Below are 16979 nucleotides of genomic sequence, written 5' to 3'. Positions count from 1 at the left end.
GGTCTCTCCCGATGTTCGTCACTCCCACCAGACCTCAGATCTGAGTCTCCCTGTATGTGTCGCTCCTTCCTCACAGACTCCTCTTACTCGGCTCTCAGTGGTCTCCAGAAAGTAGTGAATGGCTTCTCGGAGATGAGCTGCGTCAGCCCGTTCTCTGCAGTCAGTACCCCGGTCAGTGAGGGCACGGTGGAGGTTTCCAGCCAGCGGAAGAGCGATGCCCCTGCGTTGGGTAAGAGAATTGTCCTCGCATGTAAAGTTTGCATCTCACATGCTCTATAGGTGTACACAACCAGCAGAACCCCCTCTCCAAATTCTAGTGCTATTGACACCCCCGCCCCAGGGTCGGCAGGGGACTTAGAACTAGGCCAGACTAGTCCGGGGACATCAACGGTGGCAGGGGTCCGGATCTGACCCTGGCTGTGTCTTTATAATAAAGGGGATGATGATGGGAGTTGTATTTTTAGAGATTTTTAAAGTTCGTGACACCACCTGTGGTTTTGCGGCTATATTGAGCCGCCGCTGCGCTGCGTGTTTCCCGGGGCAGGTGATGAGGGCGCAGCTGAGGTGTTTTACTCCCCACAGATAGTGAGGCCCCGAGATAAGCGTTGATTAAATGAAAGGTCTATGAGGGCAGGCTGTGACGCAGGAGGAATGGAGCCAACACCAGGGCTTTGCGATACTCACTGTACTGATTGTCAGTTAATAGCCAGATTAGTTCACCACGGTATGCTGGGATTCCCAGTGATGGGCAGCCACAGATCCCGAATAAGTCCGAGGCCAGTACCGGTTCTCCTTTGTTTGCCTTTCCTGGCCGTCTCTCTGCGCCTCCACACACAATGCCCCGAGCCAAGGGCCGTGGGCCAGCAATGGGACTTCTGCCTGCGTGGCTCCCTCTGGGGACCTTCAAATAGAATTCTGCCTGCTTGGTCCCTTGATCCTTTGTGGCCCCCTTCCAGCGGATTCGTGTGCTGCTTGTGGCCCAAAGGTTTGTACAGCCACCCCGGCCTCCGGTGTTACTAGGAAATCCTGAAGTATCGTCCTAGCGTAGGGACCAGGACCCGATTGCGACCAATACCTTCACTTTGAGCTACTGTCTGTGAAATGTGACTAAAGGGGTGTCTGACACACTTCCCCCTAAGTCACTGGGGTTCTTGCTTCCATCTCCTCAGAGTTGAGCAGGACCCCTGGGGCCCTCACCCCTCGTCAGTCTCCTCCCTGCTCCTGACTGACTCTGTCAACGGTAAACTTTCAAACTTGGCTCCGCCCCTTTTACCTCAGACAGCTCAGCCACTAAGCTCCACCCCCTGCATGGTTCTAGAGACAGTGCACGGGGCCTAAGTGCCATAACCAGACTACTGTTCGCTAAGCATTAATGGCGCCTGCCCTGGCCCTGAGCTAATAATTGGGTGTCTGCAGGTTTTTGGTGCGTGAACCGATAGATGGCCTCTTCTTACCCAGGATGGGGCCCCACACCTCTGACTGAGGTACAGTACCTCTCTGGCTACGGTAGTCTCGGGGGCGTCACACAGTTAACCGTTACTACAAATAATGCCATATCTGTACTTAATGCGCCGAGTTCTCCTGGCCGGAGGGCGCTCTTTGCTCTGGGCAGTAGAGGGGTCTGTAGCCATGACTAGACTCTTGCGTACGGCATGTCCAGATGTGTTGGTGACTAACGTTCCTCTCCTCTGCACAGATTTGGTGTCCTCCCCTCTCATCGGTCAGAAGAATGTGATAAATGGGGCCCCCGATTCCAGCTATCTGAGCCCCCTCAGAGTAGCCAGTGTGTCCAGCGAGAGCGATGCCAGCCTGAGCATGAAGAGCAGAGGTGAGCGCAGTGATGGGCACTGGTCACGTTTTGCATGGTAGTATTTCCACTTCTAGGATAAATGTCACTCAGAACCCCAGACTTCTGCTGTGACTGCAGAGAATGCCTCCAGAGTCCCTCTAGTTATGGGCGCAACTCCGACCAAGAAATGGAAAACCATGTTCTGAGATGCAGCTTGGAGGGAACGTTTCTTAGGCAGCCGGATAATATTGAAATGCTACCAATATTTCATAGCTGCCTAAGAAACTGGACCGCCGCTCTCGCAGCAGTGTCTCCCGCCAAGGTAACAGTCATGACGGGAGGTACTTATAAAGGAGAATTTTCAAAGTTTGTGCCAATGGCTGCTCCTCTTATTCCTTGCACCATTTTAGTTAATTTCCCTTTTTCTTTTGGCCTCATGAAGATGCTCGGAGATTCCTTTCATAAAAGCTTGGTTTGTAAATGAACCCATTGTCCTTCTTCTTTCCACAGATGAAACATCACAAAAATGCTTTAATGAAAGGCAGAGACCGACCGCCATGACTGCCCCAAGTAAGTCCCTTCCACAGGCGTTCTTATGGACTAAATTCATCTGTATAATATAGAATTACCTATATGTAAAAATTTGCGCTGAACCACAACAATGCATTGAGAAATAATGTTTTATTCTGTTTTATTCTCCACTCACACCAAAAAATATATAGAACCTCTACTAAAACATCACATAACATAAAAAACAAATATACAAGTACTTGATTATGATTTAAAACTACTGAATATAAGTCTCAAGAAAGGGTTTTATATGAGTCTTTACAAAATACACAAAAGCCCATAATATAAATGAATAATAATTTGTATTACTACACCAGAGTCCTCAAATGTCACTTTGAGTCACGCACTTCACATAAGCTGCAGTTGCCTTTATAGGGTTAAATATTAACACCACATCTAGCGCATTAACGCCAGATGTGTCCAAAATGTAACAATTCAGCAGGCAATGAAAGTCTCTGCACTATATGTTTGTTTCTTCAGTGCAAGGCTCCAGCAGATTAAAGACAATTTATGCTCTGTGGATTTCAAAGTGTGCCTGAATACAAGTTTACAACGGGACACCACAGATTCTTCCTTTGCAGGCTCCTGGATTCCTAAAAAGCAGATAACACTTCAGTGTTTAAATAACAACTTAAATACACAGGCTCCGGCAGATTAAAGGAATTTCTGCGCTGCCGGTTTTTAATTGTGCCTGATTGCAGGTCCACAGCAGGGCACTGTAAACTTCTCCTGTGCAGGCTCCTGGATTCCTAGAAAGCAGACACCGCTTGATTACCAACCATGGGACTCCAGGGTATGAATGCCTTCCCGGGTAAGAAGTTTGAATGAAGGACACAGTTCACTTATTCTGCCACGGGTAAATTAACACTTTGACAGGTAGACAAGTCTCTATATTGTGGGTTATTATTAAAGGTACCTGATCGCAGAATCTTCAGCGGGGGTGCAGTGATTCCTCCCCTATGTGAGCTCCTGCGTTCCTGTAGTGGAGATACCGCCAAGGCTTTTAGTTTGCAGCAGAGCTCCAAGGTACAAAATCCTTCTAGATTCCGAAGAATTGATTAGGGCATTCACTCTTTCCAGCAAAGTTAAACTTTGGAGGTTTGAATCCACACACAATCCGGCTGTTCCGCCGTAGAAAGAAAGTAGGTGCAAATGAGCTTGATCCGACGCGCGCGTTTCGGGGGCGTTGCCGGTCCCCTTCCTCAAGGAGGATTCATACCCTGGAGTCCCGTGGTTGGTAATCAAGCGGTGTCTGCTTTCTAGGAATCCAGGAGCCTGCACAGGAGAAGTTTACAGTGCCCTGCTGTGGACCTGCAATCAGGCACAATTAAAAACCGGCAGCGCAGAAATTCCTTTAATCTGCCGGAGCCTGTGTATTTAAGTTGTTATTTAAACACTGAAGTGTTATCTGCTTTTTAGGAATCCAGGAGCCTGCAAAGGAAGAATCTGTGGTGTCCCGTTGTAAACTTGTATTCAGGCACACTTTGAAATCCACAGAGCATAAGTTGTCTTTAATCTGCTGGAGCCTTGCACTGAAGAAACAAACATATAGTGCAGAGACTTTCATTGCCTGCTGAATTGTTACATTTTGGACACATCTGGCGTTAATGCGCTAGATGTGGTGTTAATATTTAACCCTATAAAGGCAACTGCAGCTTATGTGAAGTGCGTGACTCAAAGTGACATTTGAGGACTCTGGTGTAGTAATACAAATTATTATTCATTTATATTATGGGCTTTTGTGTATTTTGTAAAGACTCATATAAAACCCTTTCTTGAGACTTATATTCAGTAGTTTTAAATCATAATCAAGTACTTGTATATTTGTTTTTTATGTTATGTGATGTTTTAGTAGAGGTTCTATATATTTTTTGGTGTGAGTGGAGAATAAAACAGAATAAAACATTATTTCTCAATGCATTGTTGTGGTTCAGCGCAAATTTTTACATATAGGTAATTCTATATTATACAGATGAATTTATTTCTGGGCATTAAAGGGTTTTTAGCCTAGTAAAATTAGCTGCAGAATCATTGCAACATTGGGTCTAGCGCTGACCCTTATTCTATTGGTTCTTATGGACTAGCCATGATAACCAGCATCTGTTGGTTCCTTCCAACCTTGCAAATCAGTGGGCGTCACTCCATTCTATGTCTGTGCTGCTGATGGAAGTCGCCGAGCTCAGAGCTGCACTATGGTTTAGTAATTTTGTCCGTACCATAGACTTGGAACGGAACAGCCAGGCACATGTGCAACCTGGCGCTCCCATAAAATCCCCCCCGGCCATGGTCTTGCTGCCCCAGAGAGGATGAGTAAAAGTAGATATGTCAAACGTTTGGTGGGTCCCCACCCATCTTTCCATGTTTCTTTGAAAATAAGCCCTACCTCAAAAATAAGCCCTAGCAGGATTTTTTGGGCCCTTTTGGACCAGGCTTGAAATATAAATCCTACTCTAATAATAAGCCCTAGTTGCGTACTCAAACTAACAGTATCCTGATATAGGGCTTGTACAGCCCTATTTCAGGATACATAATTTATATTGACCCCTTGTGTTGCTCTGATCTCCGGCTAATTAAGTGAGTGAATATTCACCCTCATCCCCGCCCAGAATCCCACCACCACTCTGAACCATGCACAGACACTATATGCCTGCTGTACTGCATCACTTTACCAGGATCACATCGCAATCCTCAGTGGTTCTTTTGAGCGGAGAGTGACAGCTGAATAGACATACACGCTGTCACTCTCAGATCAGGAGTGCCGCTGATAATTGCGGTGAGCAAGCACATGGTTCATTAAGAAAATGAATATTCACCCTCCCCTCATGTAATCCTGCCCACTGCATTGCACCCCTACTGCTTGCTGTATTACCAGTACTGCCAGCCTGAGGTGACTGCGGAGGACTCAGAGCACTGGGAGGGATTACAGGGGAAGAGGGGGAATATTCATTCACTTAATTAGCCATGCACTTGCTCACTGCAATCATTCACGGCACTCCTGATCTGAGAGTGACCGTGTGTATGTCTATACAGTTGTTACTCTCAGCTCGGGAGAGATACCGAGGATTGTGGTGCAATCCTTGGGCACTAATAGAGGAGGCAAATATAAGCCGCCACTCCCTCCTCCCTTCCGAAAATAAACCTTAGCATAGTTTTCAAAGCAGAAAATAATATAAGCCCCTGTCTTATTTTCTTTGTCGCTCCATTGGGAGACCCAGACAATTGGGGTGTATAGCTTCTGCCTCCGGAGGCCACACAAAGTATTACACTTTAAAAAGTGTAACCCCTCCCCTCTGCCTATACACCCTCCCGTGCATCATGGGCTCCTTAGTTTTATGCTTTGTGTTGAAGGAGGCACACATTCACTCAAGCTCCCATTTTAGTCAGCAGCAGCTGCTGATTGTATCGGATGGAAGAAAAGAGGGCCCTAACAGGGCCCCCGGCATGCTCCCTTCTCACCCCACTAAGTCGGCGGTGCTGTTAAGGTTGAGGTACCCATTGCGGGTACAAAGGCTGGAGCCACATGCCGTTTTTCCTTCCCCATCCCTTAGAGGCTCTGGGAGAAGTGGGATCCTAACCGGTCACCATTCACTGGGACCGGGCTCCCTCCGCAGCCCCTGGGGGAATCTGACGGACAGGAGACTGAGTATCATCAGGGACAGGCCCTGCATCTATAAGGTACTCTGTGTCCCCTTGGGGACGGTGCATGGAGCGCCTGTATTACAGACGCTGCAGCGGCTGCTGTTTTTTTGTGACGACCGGGACTACCGCGCCGACCGCGCCTGTTTGCCGGCCGCGTTATTAAATTTAGTCCCCGGCTTCTGCGGCCTAGTACCATAACTCCCGCCCCCGGGCCTGCCAGTCAGGGGTAAGGGCGGGACGGTCGACTGGACGTCGGCAGTGAGGGCTGGAGCATACTTAGGTGTTCTCCTCCCCCCTCACTGAGCACTGTGGGGCACCAGATTCCCGCACTTTATTAGTCACGCCCACGGCTCCCTCCTCCCCTGAGAACTCTGGCAGCCATATTTACAATCACTTCTGCCGGTGGAGGATTTCAGAACGAGCTCTACAGCTCTGGGAGGCCCAGGCTTTTGGCTATATACCCTCAGTGATCACTCTCAGAGGAGACTACAGCATGTCGTCCGCAAAGAGCAAGGGTGCCAAGGCACAGGCTTATTTTGCAACCTGTACCTCTTGTGCGGCTATGTTACCTGCAGGTTCCACCTACCCTCACTGTGTGCAATGCTCGGCCCCTGTGACACTCGCTCAGCCGGAGCCTGAGGCACTGGTGGGACCCTCGGCCCAGGTAGAACCGCCGGCTTCCCCTGTCCAGGTGGCAGGGACAGAGTTTGCAGTTTTGGCTGAGAAACTCTCTGAGTCGCTTTCACAATCCATGGCTCAGTCTATGGACAGATGGTCTGCTAAGATACTAGAAGCCTTGCAGTCCAGATCGGTCACACAGGCCCCGGGCACTGTGAGTTCATCGCCCCCAGGCCCCTCTCGGTCGGTGCAGCAGAGTGCTCCTGGGGTGACACCTAGGTCCCACGGGGAGGACTCCGACACGGACCGCAGTCCCAGACCGGCTAAGCGGGCTCGCTGCGAACCTTCCCCGGTTTCATCACGCTGTTCGGGGTCGCAGCATGAGGACTCTCTGGAGGATGAGGCGGAGGTCGCAGCTCAGGGCTCTGATCCTGACGTTGCTCTCAATCTTGATACACCTGAAGGGGACGCCATAGTAAATGACCTTATAGCGTCCATCAACCAGGTGCTAGATCTTTCTCCCCCAACTCCACCTATAGAGGAGTCGGCTTCACAGCAGGAGAAACACCAGTTTAGGTTTCCCAAACGTACACGGAGTGCATTTTTCGATCACTCTAACTTCAGAGATGCTGTCCGGAAGCACAGAGCATTTCCGGACAAGCGCTTTACTAAGCGCCTTAATGACACACGTTACCCCTTCCCCCCTGACGTAGTTAAGGGTTGGGCTCAGTGTTCCAAGGTGCATCCTCCAGTCTCTAGGCTGGCGGCTAGATCCGTAGTATCAGTGGCAGATGGTTCATCGCTCAAGGATGCCACTGACAGGCAAATAGAGCTCCTGATGAAATCCATCTATGAAGCCATAGGCGCGTCGTTTGCTCCGGCCTTTGCAGCCGTGTGGGCACTACAAGCTATCTCAGCTTGTCTGGCTGAGATTAATGCGGTCACCCGTACCTCTGCTCCGCAAGTTGTGTCTTTGACTTCTCAGGCGTCGGCCTTTTCGTCCTACGCCATGAACGCCGTCCTGGACTCAGCGAGCCGTACAGCGGTAGCGTCCGCCAATTCGGTGGCAGTCCGCAGGGCCATGTGGCTACGCGAATGGAAGGCAGACTCTGCTTCCAAGAAGTTCTTAACCGGTTTGCCATTTTCTGGCGACCGTTTGTTTGGCGAGCAATTGGATGAAATTATTAAACAATCCAAGGGTAAGGACTCGTCCTTACCCCAGTCCAAACCAAACAAACCTCAGCAACGAAAAATTCAATCGAGGTTTCGGTCCTTTCGGCCCTCAGCCAGGTCCCAATCCTCCACGTCCAACAGGTCAGAGAAGGGCCAGAGGAACTCTTCTGCATGGCGGTCTAAGTCACGTCCTCCAAAGACCGCCGGAGGAACCGCCTCCAAGGCGGCCTCCTCATGACTTTCGGCCTCCCCAAACCGCATCCTCGGTCGGTGGCAGGCTCTCCCGCTTTTGCGACGCCTGGTGGCCACATGTCCAAGACCGATGGGTGAGACATTCTGTCGCACGGTTACAGGATAGAGCTCAGCTCTCGTCCTCCGACTCGTTTCTTCAGAACATCTCCGCCCCCCGAGCAAGCCGATGCACTTTTTCAGGCGGTGAACACTCTGAAGGCAGAAGGAGTTGTGATTCCCGTTCAAGAACGTGGTCGCGGTTTTTACTCCAACTTGTTCGTGGTGCCAAAAAAGGACGGATCATTCCGCCCCGTTCTGGACCTCAAACTGCTCAACAGACACGTGAGAACCAGACGGTTCCGGATGGAATCTCTCCGTTCTGTCATCGCCTCGATGTCCCAAGGAGACTTCCTAGCCTCAATCGACATCAAGGATGCTTATCTCCATGTGCCGATTGCACCAGAGCATCAACGCTTCCTGCGTTTCGCCATCGGGGACGAACACCTTCAGTTTGTGGCACTGCCTTTCGGCCTGGCGACAGCCCCACGGGTCTTCACCAAGATCATGGCATCCGTGGTGGCGGTCCTACACTCTCAGGGCCACTCGGTGATCCCTTACTTAGACGATCTCCTAGTCAAGGCACCCTCCCGGGTGGCATGTCAACACAGCCTGACCATTGCTCTGGAGACTCTCCAGAGGTTCGGGTGGATCATCAATTTCCCAAAGTCAAAATTGACACCGACCCAATCACTGACTTACCTCGGGATGGAGTTTCATACTCTCTCAGCGATAGTGAAGCTTCCGCTGGACAAACAGCGTTCGCTACAGACAGGGGTGCACTCTCTCCTTCGGACCCAGTCACACCCCTTGAGGCGCCTCATGCACTTCCTAGGGAAGATGGTGGCAGCAATGGAGGCAGTTCCCTTTGCGCAGTTTCATCTGCGTCCACTTCAATGGGACATTCTTCGCGAATGGGACAGGAGGTCGACGTCCCTAGACAGGAACGTCTCTCTTTCACTGGCAGCCAAAACCTCTCTTCAGTGGTGGCTTCTTCCCACTTCCTTGTCGAAGGGAAAATCATTCCTGCCCCCATCCTGGGCTGTGGTCACGACGGACGCGAGTCTGTCAGGGTGGGGAGCGGTCTTCCTCCACCACAGGGCTCAGGGAACCTGGACTCCGACAGAGTCCTCCCTTCAGATCAATGTTCTGGAGATAAGGGCAGTGTATCTAGCCCTAAAGGCGTTCCATCGGTGGCTGGAGGGCAGACAGATCCGCATACAGTCGGACAACGCCACGGCGGTCGCGTACATCAACCACCAGGGCGGCACACGCAGTCATCAGGCCTTCCAAGAAGTTCGGCGGATTCTGCTGTGGGCGGAAGCCACAGCCTCCACCATCTCCGCAGTTCACATCCCGGGCGTAGAAAACTGGGAAGCAGACTTTCTCAGTCGCCAGGGCATGGACGCAGGGGAATGGTCTCTTCACCCGGACGTGTTTCAAGAGATCTGTTGCCGCTGGGGAACGCCGGACGTCGACCTCATGGCGTCTCGGCACAACAACAAAGTCCCGGCATTCATGGCGCGGTCTCAAGATCACAGAGCTCTGGCGGCGGACGCATTAGTTCAGGATTGGTCGCAGTTTCGACTGCCTTATGTATTTCCTCCTCTGGCACTGCTGCCCAGAGTGTTGCGCAAGATCAGGTCCGACTGCCGCCACGCCATCCTCGTCGCTCCAGACTGGCCGAGGAGGTCGTGGTACCCGGATCTGTGGCACCTCACGGTGGGTCAACCGTGGGCACTCCCAGACCGACCAGACTTGCTGTCTCAAGGGCCATTTTTCCATCTGAATTCTGCGGCCCTCAACCTGACTGTGTGGCCATTGAGTCCTGGCTCCTAGCGTCATCAGGGTTATCTCAAGAGGTCATTGCCACTATGAGACAAGCTAGGAAACCAACGTCCGCCAAGATCTATCACAGGGCTTGGAGGATCTTCTTATCCTGGTGCTCTGATCGGGGTTTTACCCCCTGGCCGTTTACCTTACCCACTTTTCTTTCTTTCCTTCAATCCGGAATGGATAAGGGTTTGTCTCTCGGCTCTCTCAAGGGACAAGTATCGGCGCTTTCCGTGTTTTTTCAAAAGCGTCTAGCCAGGCTTCCGCAGGTCCGCACGTTCCTGCAGGGAGTTTGCCACATAGTCCCACCTTACAAGCGTCCGCTGGAACCCTGGGATCTTAACAGGGTGCTAACGGCTCTTCAGAAACCACCTTTCGAGCCGATGCGGGATGTCTCTCTATCACGCCTTTCGCAGAAGGTGGCCTTTCTAGTGGCAGTCACATCACTTCGGAGAGTGTCTGAGCTAGCAGCGCTGTCATGCAAAGCCCCCTTCCTGGTGTTTCACCAGGATAAGGTGGTTCTGCGTCCGGTCCCGGAATTTCTCCCTAAGGTGGTATCCCCTTTTCATCTCAATCAGGATATCTCCTTACCTTCCTTTTGCCCTCATCCAGTTCACCAATGTGAAAAGGATTTGCACTTGTTAGATCTCGTGAGAGCACTCCGGTTCTACATTTCTCGCACGGCGCCCCTGCGCCGTTCGGATGCGCTCTTTGTCCTTGTCGCTGGCCAGCGTAAGGGGTCACAGGCTTCCAAGTCAACCTTGGCTCGGTGGATCAAGGAACCGATTCTTGAAGCCTACCGTTCTTCTGGGCTTCCGATTCCTTCAGGGCTGAAGGCCCATTCTACCAGAGCCGTAGGTGCATCCTGGGCATTGCGGCACCAGGCTACGGCTCAGCAGGTGTGTCAGGCGGCTACCTGGTCGAGTCTGCACACTTTCACGAAACACTATCAGGTGCATGCCTATGCTTCGGCAGATGCCAGCCTAGGTAGGCGAGTCCTTCAGGCGGCGGTCGCCCACCTGTAAGAGGGGGCCGTTTTTCGGCTCTTTTTATCGAGGTATTCTTTTACCCACCCAGGGACTGCTTTTGGACGTCCCAATTGTCTGGGTCTCCCAATGGAGCGACAAAGAAGAAGGGAATTTTGTTTACTTACCGTAAATTCCTTTTCTTCTAGCTCCTATTGGGAGACCCAGCACCCGCCCCTGTGCCCTTCGGGCTGTTTGTTCTTTTGTGTACACATGTTGTTCATGTTGAATTGTTCTTTTGGTTCATGGTTTCAGTTCTCCGAACATCCTTCGGATTGAATTTACCTTAGACCAATTTATAAGTTTCCTCCTTCCTGCTTTTTCACCAAAACTGAGGAGCCGTGATGCACGGGAGGGTGTATAGGCAGAGGGGAGGGGTTACACTTTTTAAAGTGTAATACTTTGTGTGGCCTCCGGAGGCAGAAGCTATACACCCCAATTGTCTGGGTCTCCCAATAGGAGCTAGAAAAAAAGGAATTTACGGTAAGTAAACAAAATTCCCTTCTTTTGGGGAACCACGGTAATTGTTGTCACTTTTTATACAGGAGAGTATATAAATACCTTTGAGTCGTCAGTTTAATTAGCAATGGCTTTTAGTTGTTCCTCAGATCGGGGTGCCGGGATCTTTTTGTACCAACCTCTCTGCACCATCTACAGATGCCACATACACACCACGTAAGGGAGGCTTTTGATTTGGGCTTTGTCTCTCAGGGGACCAGAAAATGTCCATATTTTAGATTATTTATGGACAATTTTCTGTATGTTTTTTTTTTTTTTAAGGCCACAATGAGTCCGAACATTCACAAAGCTCATCCAGCACCCCGGCCGCCAGTAACCAGTGCATTGACCTGACGCAAGAGGAGGAGACAGTGTGCAACAGAAGCAGGACTGCGGCACCAGAGAGAAAGCCGAAAATCAGGGAAGGTAAAAACTCCAGTAACATGTGCTATATGTTTGAGTTCACACCGGCAGATTACGCTGTGGATTTTCTGTCCAAATTTGCTGGTGGGGAACATCCACAGTGAATTACAGTCGCAGTAAATGGCACGGGTGCTCAGCTGTGTCTGCACCCTCAAACGATGGTGATGGCGCCCGCTGGAGCAGTAACCCCAATATGAGGTGCAGATATGGGAAGGTTAGTGGGGGGGTGGTCTGTCAGCCTATCCTGATTGAGAAACCATACCAAGGGATACACAATAATATAGCAGAAAAAACAGGACATGTGGAGAGAACGGATAAGATGGGTGGTGGGGGAAAAAGAGTGGAGAAAAGATGGGTGTAGTGCAGGGAAATGAAGCTACAAAAAGATGCTTCTCCCCCCCCCCCCCCCCCCCTTCACCCACCATTCCTCAGCTCCCCCCTCCACCTATCGTTTCTCAGCTCTTTCCACTTTCTCCACCAGCCTTTCCTCATCTCTTCCCCCCCCTCCTCTCCACTTGTCTTTCCTTAGCTTCATATTCCCTTCAGTTTACCCACCTTTTTTCATCTTTTTCCCTTTTCTCCACTCACCATTCCTCAGCTCTTTTATTTTTTTTCCTCCCTCTCCACCCACCTTTCCTCAGCTCCTTTTTACCTCTCCACTCATCTTTTCTCAGCTCCTTTCTTTACCACACGCCTCTGCACTTTTACTGTATTTGTCCTGATGAAGATCCCGGCTCTGTATTTGAACTCGTAGCCTGACTGTCTAACCAATAACATATCCTTGGCTACATCTTCTATTCTGTGTGCGGTCATTGCCAGCAGCCCCCATGTCCTGCATTGTCTGCTATATTGTTGTGCACCCTACTTCTTTTGTTGACGTCTGGTGCTATGTGACTGCTGCGGACAATCACATGGTAAGAGATGTGATCAGTGGAGGCAGGGCAGTCCAAAGAGCAGCAGAGGACCAGGCTAATATTACCATGGGAGACAAGTATAGTGCTTTTATTTTCCCCTTTGTGCTGTACAGAACTGCAAATTACTGACCCCCATTTTTAGTTTGTTACAATGTATCAGTCAGGAGTCCAGACTGTTAAACACAATCCTCAGCTCTGAGAAGTATAGGTAACGCAGCCTGTCTGTCTCACAGGTCGGCACACAGAATTACCTGGAAAACGACCCGAAAATCCATTAGGTAACAGAACCAAACCTCCTGCCAGCAGCCGGCAACATTGTAACCAGCTGATCGATCTGACTTTGGAGGATGAAACTCTAACGAAACCCAAAATATCAGGCTCAGAGACGGCCCGAAAACCAAGTCACGCAGGTAGAAAGCCGCAAGATTGTGTTATAGGCCGCGTTGACGTACAGGCTCCGTATAGACTGCGTTGACGTATGGGCCGCAGTGACGTAGGGGCTCCGTATGGGCCGCCGCCGTGACGTACGGGCCGCCGCCGTGACGTAGGGGCTCCGTATGGGCCGCCGCCGTGATGTACGGGCTCTAATTACCATCACCATTGGCAGTGATTTGGTCAGTCACGTTATTGAAGACGATGCATCATTTTACCACTAACGGGATGAGGGAGACTTTTTAAGGTGTAATAAAAATGTTTTTCTATTTGTAGGTTTCCTGATTAATGGAACTCCCTCATTATTAATATTTTTCTATGGATGTCTTATACATGAGCCCCATTTTGCCTTGCGCCCCTGATTTTGGCCGTAATGTTCCTCTTCTCAGGTATGAGACTCAATCCGGCTCCTGCGGAGAAGCCCAGACACTCCTCCGTTAAGTTACCAAAGGCTCCAATTGGAAAACTGGACAAACCGCTGGACCCGGGGGCGTCCGGCTCCACCAGAGGGGGTAGTTATATCTGAGCTGCCGGGTCTGACAGTGACCGTGGATGGGAATGACGGACGGGGCTAATGTCGTCATCTTCTTCCCTCCAGCGGTTCCTGCCGTCAATGAACATCTTAGTGGCCTGGAGAAGCTCCTGAATGGCGTCCCAACGTTTCCTCCAGTGAGCAGACCCAGCGGACAGGCCCTGGGCGGGGGCTGGTGGTTTAAGAGCACATCGTCTCCCGGTAGGGACCACTGATCGTCCACATGTATCTGCTGAGCTACAGCAGGATCACTAATAATAATACACTGGTTCCTTCTTCCTCCTCCAGAAACTTGAAGCCGCCTCCGTCATGATGAAGGTCCGAAGTGACGGCAGCGGGAGAGAAGCGTCTTTGCAGCAGTGTTTTATTTAGGGCTGACATTGCTCTGCAGCCACAGGGAAACCTGCAAAAAACTGTGAATCTACGAAGGTTTTTACCACAACATGCAATAACCTGGGTATGGAGACTGCAGGGGGTCTTACAGCAGCCGGGCACAGCTCGGGGGTGACCGGACCACGGCAGCTGCACGAACGGAGACGAGAGCGCGGCCAGCACAAACCTCCAGTAAGCCAGTGAGTACCCGGTATCATCGTGCGATTCGTCAGATCGTATATGGACAAGAATGAATGGCTGAATTGTATCATTGGTTGTAATAATGCCTTCATATCTTCTGTCCACAGGGGGGCGCTCTCTGCACCAGGCATCCCATATTAGACTGGTCAGACGTTCCAGGACAGCAGTGAATGTTTCTTGACGCAAGGGGATGAGGCCTCCAGTAAAGCAGATAGGAACGAGTGGTGTCCTCGGCCCGGTAAGTTCTTGGAGGAAAATTGACTGATATCCAAGAATTTCTTTATGGGGCTTAGAGCTCTGAAAAACAATCCTAACCCCCCCGGCTGTCCTTCATACAGCTACTATTTTAGGAATGGGGTCAATATAGACGAGTATTGACGTCAGTGAGAGCTGTGTACTTAGGTATGCAGTGAATACACCGCTGGAGAGAGACAACACTTACTAGAAAGCTGCAGCCTATAGGGCTTTATATAGCTATACCGAGAGATGTAGCTGTGAATCCAGCAAAGGAGGAGATAAAACACTTACTAGAGGCAGCATGAAATACACTGTGTGCAGAATTATTAGGCAAATGAGTATTTTGATCACATGATACTTTTTATACATGTTTTCCTACTCCAAGCTGTATAGGCTGAGAGCGAACTACCAATTAAGTAAATCAGGAGGGGTGCGGTGTAATGACATCAACACCCTGTATAAGGGGTGCTTAATTATTTGGCAACTTCCTTTCCTTTGGCAAAATGGGTCAGAAGAGAGATTTGACGGGCTCTGAAAAGTCCAAAATTGTGATGTCTTGCAGAGGGACGCAGCAGTCTTGAAATTGCCAAACGTTTGAAGTGTGATCACCGAACAATCAATTGTTTCATGGCAAATAGCCAACAGGGTCGCAAGAAGCGTGTTGGGTAAAAAAAGGCGCAAAATAACTGCCCATGAATTGAGGAGAATCAAGCGTGAAGCTGCCAAGATGCCATTTGCCACCAGTTTGGCCATATTTCAGAGCTGCAACGTTACTGGAGTATCAAGAAGCACAAGGTGTGCCATACTCAGGGACAGGCCAAGGTAAGGAAGGCTGAAAACCACCACCTCTGAACAAGAAACATAAGATAAAACGTCAAGACTGGGCCAAGAAATATCTGAAGACTGATGAAATGAGAGTGACTCTTGATGGGCAGATGGATGGGCCAGAGGCTGGATCAGTAAAGGGCAGAGCGCTCCACTCCGATCAGACGCCAGCAAGGTGGAGGTGAGCACTGGTATGGGCTGGGATCAGCAAAGATCAACTTGTGGGACCTTTTCAGGTTGAGGATGGAGTGAAGCGCAACTCCCAGACCTACTGCCAGTTTCTGGAAGACAACTTCTTCAAGCAGTGGTACAGGAAGAAGTCGCTATCGCTCAAGAAAAACATGATTTTCATGCAGGACAATGCTCCATTACATGCATCCAACTACTCCACAGCGCGGCTGGCCAGTAAAGGTCTAAAAGATGAAAAAATAATGACATGGCCCCCTTGTTCACCTGATCTGAACCCCATAGAGAACCTGTGGTCCCTCATAAAATGTGAGCTCTACAGGGAGGGAAAACAGTCCACCTCTGGGAGCAGTGTCTGGAGGCTGTGGTGTCTGGAGGCTGTGGTGTCTGGAGGCTGTGGTGTCTGGAGGCTGTGGTGTCTGGAGGCTGTGGTGTCTGGAGGCTGTGGTGTCTGGAGGCTGTGGTGTCTGGAGGCTGTGGTGTCTGGAGGCTGTGGTGTCTGGAGGCTGTGGTGTCTGGAGGCTGTGGTGTCTGGAGGCTGTGGTGTCTGGAGGCTGTGGTGTCTGGAGGCTGTGGTGGCTGCTGCGCGCAATGTGGATCGTTAAACAGATCAAGCAATGACAGAATCTATGGATGGTCGGCTGCTGAGGGTCATCAGAAAGAAAGGGGGCGATATTTGACACTAATTTTTTGGGGTTTTGTTTTTTGCATGTCAGAAATGTTTATAAATGTGCAGTTATATTGGTTTACCTGGTGAAAATAAACAAGTGAGACGGGAAAATATTTGGCTTTTAGTAAGTTGCCTAATAATTCTGCACAGTAATAGTCACCTGCACAAACAGATCCTCCTAAGATAGTCAAATCTAAAAAAAAAAAACCACCCCAACTGCCAAAAATATTAAGCTTTGATATTTGAGTCTTTTGGGTTGATTGAGAACATAGTTGTTGATCAATAATAAAAAAAATCTTCAAATACAACTTGCCTAATAAGGTTATGTGCCCACGTTGCGTGTTAAAAATGCATTTACGCTACGATCTGCACCGCAGCGTAACTGTGCAGGGGACGCAGGACGCATGCAATCTATGGAGATTCTTCAGGAGCCGTGCCCACGTGGCATATTAGAACGCAGCGCTTCGGCTGCTGCCCAAAGCGCGCGTTCTAAGAAGTGACATGTCACTTCTTCCGTGCGGTTTGCATGCTGTCTATAGGGAGAGGCAGCATGCAGAGCGCACGTTCTCTGCAGGCACCATGCGCTTCAGAGCGCAGCTGTTCAGCTGCGCTCTGAAGCGCACCTTTTAGCTGCGGTGCAGAGCGCACACGTGGGCACATAGCCTAAGTCTGCACACGGTATACATTATACAGCAGCATTGAGCAGTGCAGATAGAAAAAATAAGTCTGCAGCATGGAGACCATTATAAAGCAT

The 16979-nt window shown here is 50.1% G+C and overlaps 1 protein-coding gene across 2 annotated transcripts in view; it reads left to right on the top strand.

Annotated features, from left to right (window-relative positions):
• The window catches only part of LOC142243659 (uncharacterized), an 86444-nt gene that overhangs the window by 33313 nt on the left and 36152 nt on the right, over window positions 1-16979 (top strand). For both annotated transcript variants that reach the window (XM_075315789.1, XM_075315788.1), the window contains exons 33-41: window positions 77-229; window positions 1697-1828; window positions 2300-2359; window positions 11716-11859; window positions 13004-13180; window positions 13592-13714; window positions 13801-13935; window positions 14023-14306; window positions 14415-14545. In XM_075315789.1, coding sequence (XP_075171904.1) covers window positions 77-229; window positions 1697-1828; window positions 2300-2359; window positions 11716-11859; window positions 13004-13180; window positions 13592-13714; window positions 13801-13935; window positions 14023-14030 — 932 coding nt within the window. In that variant the 3' untranslated portion in view covers window positions 14031-14306; window positions 14415-14545. The remainder of the gene's footprint in view (window positions 1-76; window positions 230-1696; window positions 1829-2299; window positions 2360-11715; window positions 11860-13003; window positions 13181-13591; window positions 13715-13800; window positions 13936-14022; window positions 14307-14414; window positions 14546-16979) is intronic.

Source organism: Anomaloglossus baeobatrachus, chromosome 6, assembly GCF_048569485.1.
Source record: "Anomaloglossus baeobatrachus isolate aAnoBae1 chromosome 6, aAnoBae1.hap1, whole genome shotgun sequence".
Lineage (NCBI taxonomy): Eukaryota > Metazoa > Chordata > Amphibia > Anura > Aromobatidae > Anomaloglossus > Anomaloglossus baeobatrachus.
Note: the sequence above shows the minus strand (reverse complement) of the source record. Positions and strands in the feature narration are given on the sequence as shown.